General features: G+C 45.6%; 1 protein-coding gene across 1 annotated transcript in view; it reads right to left on the bottom strand.

Annotated features, from left to right (window-relative positions):
* Positions 1-7,721, bottom strand: part of ALMS1 (Alstrom syndrome 1) — a 147,444-nt gene extending 139,723 nt beyond the window's left edge. Inside the window, exons 1-3 of the mRNA XM_006881006.1 lie at positions 7,458-7,721; positions 7,182-7,352; positions 7,019-7,099 (exon numbers count right to left, since the gene is read on the bottom strand). Of these exons, the coding sequence (XP_006881068.1) occupies positions 7,019-7,099; positions 7,182-7,352; positions 7,458-7,721 (516 nt within the window). The remainder of the gene's footprint in view (positions 1-7,018; positions 7,100-7,181; positions 7,353-7,457) is intronic.
* Between the last annotated feature and the right edge of the window lie 500 nt (positions 7,722-8,221).

Raw genomic sequence — 8,221 nt, 5'->3', positions numbered from 1 at the left:
AGGGTGGAGGGACAGCACAGGAGAGGAAGGCCCTCTATGAGGTGGATTGATTCAGTGACTGGGATAATTGGGATGGGAGTGTCAGAGACAGTGCGACTGGCACAGGACAGAGCGGAGTTTAGGGCTGTTGTACATAGGGTCACTATGAATCGCAGGCAACTCGATGGCACATAACAACAACAACAACATATCTGACAAGGGGTTTCTATCTAAAATTTATAGAAAATTCTTATCACTTCAAGGAAAAAAGATAAACCACCCAATTATAAAATGGACAAAAGATATAAAAAGACCATTCACCAAGGAAGACATTAAAAAAATATCAAAAACACACAGAGCTATGACAAGATCATTAGCTATTGGTATTGTTATGTGCTATTTAGTCAACTATGACTCGTGGTGACCCTGTGAACCAGAGATCTAAACCCTGCTCTAACCTCCACCATCCTCACCATCTGATATGCTTGACCCCACTGTTAAAGTCACTGACTGTATCAGTCCACCTTGTTGAGGGCTGTCCTCTTTTTCTCTGACCCTCCACCTTTCCAAGCATGTCTTTTCCCAAGGACTGGTCACTCCTAATATGCCTACAGTAGGTCATATGAATTTAATTGTGTCCCCTCAGGAAGTCATCCACCATTGTAACTGTGAACATGACCTTAGAAAACATGGGTTTTAATTTGTTTTGACAACAATGTCACACTGCACTAATCCCTCCAGAATGGTGGCTTATAAAACAAAATATAGACACCAAGATACACACACAAGACTAGGGATGTCAAGATATACCAGGGCTACTAGAATCATACGTAATTTGGACTTCTAGCCTCCAAAATTATAAGACAATCAATTTCTGTTCTTTAAATTCACTGCACAGTTAAAAATAGAGAAAGATGTGCATCAGGGTTTCATCCTTTCTCTACACCTATTCAACCTATATGCTGAGTAAATAATTTTAAAAGCTAGACTTTTATGAAGAAGACTAGAGGAAGACATAAAAAATCTTGCTTGCTCAAAGAGAGGAGGACCTGAGGACTTGTTCAGTATGGATTATATCTCAACATACAAAAGCAAAAACCTAAAATTCTCACCACTGGGCCAACAGGCAACATGATGATAGATGGAGAAATGACTGAAAATTGTTAATGATTTCATCTTGCTTGAATCCACAATCAACACCCATGGTACTAGCAGTCAGGAAATCAAGAGATGTAGACGAAAGTCTGTTGTCAGGGATCTTTCCAAAATCCTGAAGAGCAATAATACCATTTTAAAGATTAAAGCTTGCCATATTCAAGCCACAGTCTTTCCAAACACCGGCTATGCATCTGAGAGCTGGACAATTAAGGATGATGAGAGAAGAATCAATGCATCTGAGCTGTGGTGGTGGTTGGTGAAGAGTACTGAACATCCCACAGAATGCCAAAGGAACAAACAGAAAGGTCTTAGACAAAGTACAATCAGAGTATTTCTTGGAGGTAAAGATGAGTCTCACATAGTTTGGACATGTTGCTAGGAGAGGGTATTCCTCAGAAATGAACATCATGCTTGGAAAGGGTCAGCAAAGGAGAGGAAAACCCTCAATAACATGGATTGATGCAACGTCTACAGCAATGGTCTCAAATATACTGGGAATGATAGGACAGAGCAGAATAAGACGAGGTTCAGATCTGTTGTATGTCACCTAGGTTGCTATGAGTCATAGCTGACTCAACAGCACTGAATAACAATAATTCACGGTGATTTTGCGACAGCAGCCATCGGAAACTAAGACGAAAGAACAATTCCCACGTCATGTTATAAAACCATACAATAAAGGGGAGCTCTGGTGGCCTAGTGGCAGGGACCTGCAACTACAATCCCAGAGGCGCAGGGTTCAAATCCACCAGATGCTCTGCTGGGGAAGGAGGGACAATTTCCTCCTGTACCAGTCAGATCTGATTTGACGGTACACGCACACAAAAATAATAAAAATTTTAAAAACAAACAAACAAAAAAACAAAAAAACACATACAATAAGACAGGGCAAGTCAGTAAGCTCATGGTTAGCGGTTCGAGCCCACCCAGAGGCAACCTCAAAAAAGGCCGAGCAACTAGACAGACACCCTGTAGAGCACAGGATTCCCCAGGAGCCAGAAAAGACTCAACAGAAACTGGTGTGGTTATTATTATTCTGATAGCAAAACCAGTCAAAGTTGCCACAAGGAAAGAAAGCTACAAACAATATCCCTTATGAGCAAAAAGCTAGCAAACCAAATCTGGCAAAAAAAAAAAAAGATATTTTCATATATTTATAGCTCTGGTGGCCTAGTGGCAAGAAGCTGTACTGCAGTTCAAGGCCACCAGCTATTTTGTAGGAGAAAAGGATGGGCAATCTCCTCCTGTGCAATTAACTGCTTCTGAAAACCCCCCAGCGGGTCAGCTATGCATCAGTTCCAACTCCAAGGTATACAACAACAATATATATATACCACGATCAAGTGTGATCTATCCAGAAATGTTTTTGAAACAAACAAGAAAACTCCTTTGTTGCTATTATCATATGCCATGAGTTAAGTCATTTTGCAACTCATAGCAACCCTATGTGCAACAGACCTAAACCCTGCTCTATCCTGTGCCAATCTTATTATATCTGACACACCCACCTCCATTACCCCAGTCACTTAATCAATCAATCTCCTCAAGGATCTTCCTCTCCTGTACTGTCCCTCCACCCTCCCAAGCATGATGTCCCTCTCTAAGGACTGGTCCCCCACCTTGCAACATGTCCAAAGTAAGTCAGATGGAGCTTCTGAGTCCTTGTCTCAAAGGAACAGCTCAAAGGCATCAATTCTCCTATCATCCCTAGTCACTGTCCAGCTTTCTGATGCACAGCAAGTAATTAGGTTACTTAAACTGTTGTCGAGTATAGGAGTTGTTTTGTGGTTTGGTTTTTTTTAAATTCCCAGTTTCTTTTATGAAAATGTCACACTGATGTCAAATTTGACAATTTTTTTAAAAAATTCCTTAAAATGAAAGTAACTTACAAAAAAAGTTCTATAAATAAAATCTAGTTCCTTAAGAGAAAAACGCACTATGACTAAAGAGCATTCATTTAAGGAATATAAGGATTACTATTAAGAATCTACAGTATATTAAAGACCAAAATAGATGACGAATTTCACAGTCTACCTGTACTTGGAATGGTGGTGGAGGAGGAGGAGGAGTTGAAGGAACCCAAGTTTGTGCTCTCTCCTTCCTCTGTGAAACATGATTAAGTGGTAGCCTGCTGATGTGGGCTAGGCAGCCTGGCACCAACCTTTCAGATAGTAGCTACTTCCCTAATAGGCCAGTAAGACTCCTCATATCACCACTACTTCTTGTTGTTATGTGCCAAACCGACCCACAACTGACCCACCAGGGGGTTTTCAGAGGCAGTAAATCACACAGGAGTAGAAATGTCTATCTTTCTCTGCAGGAGCTGCTGGTGGATTCGAACCACTTGACTTTGGGTTGGTAGTACAGCTCCTTACCCACTAGGCCACACCGTTCCCTAAGATAACTTAATTATCAAGTAAGCAAAATATAAAACAGTGAATTAAATAGAACATTCTTTACCATTTAACTTGAAAGCAGATGAATGAAAAGTTTCCACTATTTGGTCTCATCACTTGAGCATAAAGCATCAAATGCTACAAAACACTTCTAAAAAAAGTTCACAGGTTATAAATTCCTAGCAAGAGACATAGTAAGTATTTTCTCCTTTAAACACACTTTGGAAATACGCTACTAAATTAAAATCTTATCTGAAACACAAATCGTATTGCACATGCACTCTTTCAGACGTTTTCCTTGTGCTTCCAAAGCTCCCAAAGTCTCTGAAGTCATGGTATGAAACCACAAAGGCCATCTACCTGCCACCTGTGCTGGCCCTGTGAAAATGTCACATTCTCCAGTAATGACAGTCCCTTTCCATCTGGTCCTCCTTCAATTAGTACACAGGATCTCATTTCGTCAGGGTGGCTTTCTCCAGCTTCACCAACAACGTTCCTGCCTGTCTGCTTTCCCAGAATGTCGGCACTCAAGAGTTTGATTTTAACTCGTGTGACCAACTGAACTGTCCATTCTTCCCCCTCAACACTGAACAGCATCAACACAGGAACGAAACCGTTTGGATTCATGAAGCTTTGCTCAGCACCCAGCAGGCCGTGCCGAACATGATCACCGTTTAATAAATACACGCCCAACCACCCACTGGAACATTTGCCAAACAACTCTTCTCTGGTGCTCTATAAGCCGTCTGTATAGTATCACAGCCCAATAGAACTTTCTGTGAATATGCAAGTGTTCTACACCTACATTCAGTGTAGTTGCCCTGAAGAGTGGTTAAACATAGTAGTGGCATTAGATTTTTTATTTCATACGTCCCTGGGAAAAGGCATATTGCTGGGAAAGGTAAGAACATCAGAGAAAGAGAGGAAGGCCTTCCACAAGACAGCCTTCCACAAGACAAACTGACATAGTAACTGCAGCAATGGGCTCTGGTGTATCAGAGAGGATGGTGGTGGTGCAGGGGGAAGCAAAGTTCAGATCTGTTCTCCACTGGGTCGCTATGAACTAGTCTACTGACAGCCCCAAACAACGGCATTTCATTTTAGCTAATTAAAATTTAAACTTATAACAGCTGTATGTGCTTAGTAATCACTTGAATAGCCCAACTCTACACTCATTTCCCTGTTACTGTCCTCAGCTGCCTGATTTTACTTTTCATTCCTTATATCTTTTCTCAAGGAGCAGTCCCTTGCAATGTCCCACTAAGGCACTTGTATCTTTACAATATGCCTTTCCTGTCTGATGACTTCATATTTTAATTCTAGAGCAAGCTTTTTTTTCTCCTTGGAAAGCAGTAAATTAATTGCAGCACTATTTCCAAAACTATCTTCCCAGGCTAACAATAACAGTCAGCTCACTAAAGTTTAAAAAGACAGCAAGCAAGCAATACACGTTGGAGATGACGTGGAGAGATAGGAACACTATTGGTGGGACTAGATTACAACCACGCGGAAGGCAATTTAGCATTTTCTCAAAAAGCTCATCATAGAAACTCCATTCAACCCAGCTATTCCATTGTTTGGAATATACCTCGAGAAAATCAGAACTGAGACTCAAAAAGAAATTTGCACACAAATGTTCATAGCAGCATTATTTACCATTGCAAGAATATGGAAACAGCCCAAATGCCCACTCAAAATCAAATGGATTAAGAAACTGTGGTACATTCACACAACTGAATACTACACAGCACTCCGGAGCAATGCTTTCTAAATTACATACATACTACATAACTTGGCAGAGACTGGAGAACAAAGAGTGAACTCAGTCCCATAAGGACAAATACTGCATAAGACCATTATTATAGAAATAGATAACTAGTAAAACATGTATGAGGACCCCAGGAGAGTGCAAGGAACAGAGGGGTAAAGATGGGCAGAGGGGAAATCACAGGATCGTACAATCTGATGGATGGAGAGAAAGGTGGATAAAGGAAATGGGAAAGATCTGGTAGGGATCTGGAAAGATGGGGTAATGGTGAGCATAGTTCAATGTTGACTGATTTTATAAAATACAATGACTGAAAATGATTATATGAAACACAATGTATAAGAACTTAGTAAGCAAATAAATATAAAAGAAAAAAATTTTTTTTAAATCAGCTCATTCTCCATCATGCACTCCCTTGTGTTTTCTAGTCATCCTGAGCGTTTGAGGGCAAATCACGAGGCTTATACATCTGACTGGAAGCAGGAGTGGCATCCACTTCCTAAACAACATGCCTCTGGAAACTCTATGAACTCTAATAAATGACACTAGTTACAGAAAGGCTTCAGGCCTTTTGTTCACAGGGTTGCTATGAGTTGTGCTGGACTTGACAGCAATCAACAACAACAATATGCATCTGAAGTCCCTCCTACTGGCTGGGGAACCTGGATCCTGAGGAGCACCAAGGCTGAGTGCCTTCTAGAAACTCTCAGAACTAGGGGAGCTCTGGTGGCCTAGTGGCAAGAAGCTGCAACTACAATCCCAAAGGTGCTCGGTTTGAATCCAGCAGATGCTCTGCCGGGGAAGGAGAGACAATCTCCTCCTGTACCAGTCAGATCTGATTTGACGGTACACGCACACAAAAATAAAATAAATAAATAAAAAGAGTGCCTTCTAGAAACTCTCAGAACTCAATGTCTTCCAGTCAGAATCAAAGCAGAATTTGTCATTTAAAAGACTAAATGGTGCTTGATACTAGTCGTGATCTTTTAAATTACTTCCCATGCATTTGAATGTTGGACAGTGAATAAGGATGACAGAAGAATGCATGCCTTTGAGTTGTGATGCTGGAGTAGTGAGTATCCCATGGATTGCCAAAAAACCCCACAGAAAGTGCACTAGGGCGCTCCTTTGAAGCAAGCATGGTCAAACCTCTTAAATCCTTTGGGCATGTTGTCCGGAGGCGGCAAGCCTTGGGAAAGAAACATCATTCTGGGAAAGGTGGAGGATCTACAAAACAGAGGAAGACCCTCAAGGAAACAGAATGACGCAGTAACATCGAGTAGGAGCACATCAGAGATGGAGAGGGCGGCGCAGGATTGGGTAAGGTTCAGATATGTTGTGTATCGGGTTGCTACGAGTCCAGAGTCAGCTCCCCAGCACCTAACAACAAGAACAAATCGCCTGGGAGCCTCGATTTCTTCCTCCCGCGCAGCACCGGGTGGACTCGAATCGCCTGCCTCTGGGTTGGCAGCGCAACCCCTTACCCTCAGGGCCACCAGAGATCCCCCCTCTAGAGACGAAAGGTACGTAATCCACACCAGTCCCTCGGGATGAGGCTTCTTGATTTTAAGCCAACTCATCTCCTGTCTCCCCAACAAGATACTCCCAGCGCAGCCACAGCACAGCCACACTCTCCACTCCCGCAGGGCGCACGCCCCTTCTCCTCCCCCAAGCGCTGCTTAACAACATGCACAGGGAGCCAGGTGTCTCCGCACACCTGGGGCAGGTACGGGGTCACGGGCGACACCACCCCGCACACCTGGGGCCGCTGCAGGCTGATGCCCCCTCCTTCGCACACCTGGGGCAGGAGAAGGACCACCGCTTCTCCCACCCCGGCATACCTGGGGTCGCCAGGGGGTCACACCACCTCCTCTGCACACCTGAGGCCGCCGAGGGGTCATAGGACAGCCGAGGAGTCCACCCGTCCAACTCCTAGCGTTGCCCAAAAGGCCCGGGAACCGCGAGTTGGACGCAAAAAGCGCGGGAGATGAGGGGACCCCGATAAGCCCCGACTTGCGGCAGCGCGTTTCGTCCGACACCGGGACAGGAGGCTGGTGGCGCACGGAGGAAGCCCCCGCCTCGCAGTCCCGGACGCTGGTCAGCAGTGGCCGCAGCGCCCCGGCCAGCACGTTAGTTCCCTAACCAGCCCCGCTCACCGTCTTCACACACGACCTCTTGTCCTCCGAGTAGCGGTCCCACGAGGTCAAGACCTGGGTCGGGGGCGCCTGCAGCCAGGCCTCGGCCTCCTCGTCCTCTTCGTCCGTACTGTCCCGACGCTGGAATTCATCACTCAAGTCGGGCTCGGCCGGGGACATCTTGCCCGCCAACTCCTCCACCACGACTCCCTCGTCCTCCCGCTCTTCCTCCTTGTCCTCCTCCTCCTCCAGCTCGCCCGGCCACGGCAGGTCCTCGGGCTCCATGCTGGCGTCTCGCTCCGCGGCCAGAGGAGGAGGAGGAGGAGAGGGAGTGGCCAAGCGGGCGCCGAGTGGACGCCGCTGGCGGTTGTGCGAGCGCGCAGGCGCAGTGACTACGGCCACCACCCACTGGGAGCGGGGCGGGGCGGGAGTGCGCATGCGCGTTGCTAAGGACGCCCCGCCAAGGCTGGCGGGAAAGCCGTAATAGGGGGCCCCGGACGAGCGGCGCCACGCCACGCCCCCACCGCCAGCAGGGCCACGCCCCCTCCGCCTGCAGGGACCTCATCTGTCGTACTGTCGGCTCACAATTACCCCGCCTCGGGCTCCTGAGTGCTGCCAGCCTCCAGGGAAGATGAGCTCCCAGGCCGAACCCTGGACGATCCAATTTGCAGACTGTTGTTTGTTTTTTTTTTTCTTGTTTTTTTTTCAATTTGCAGATTGTGTATTTTCCAGAATGGAGTCTCTGTTCTATGTCAAGAAGACAAAGATTCTCACCACTGGGCCAA

Source organism: Elephantulus edwardii, unplaced genomic scaffold (assembly GCF_000299155.1).
Source record: "Elephantulus edwardii isolate Elephantulus edwardi_28Jun2011 unplaced genomic scaffold, EleEdw1.0 scaffold00011, whole genome shotgun sequence".
Lineage (NCBI taxonomy): Eukaryota > Metazoa > Chordata > Mammalia > Macroscelidea > Macroscelididae > Elephantulus > Elephantulus edwardii.
The sequence above is the reverse complement of the archived record's forward strand: the minus strand, read 5'-3'. Positions and strand labels throughout refer to the sequence as shown.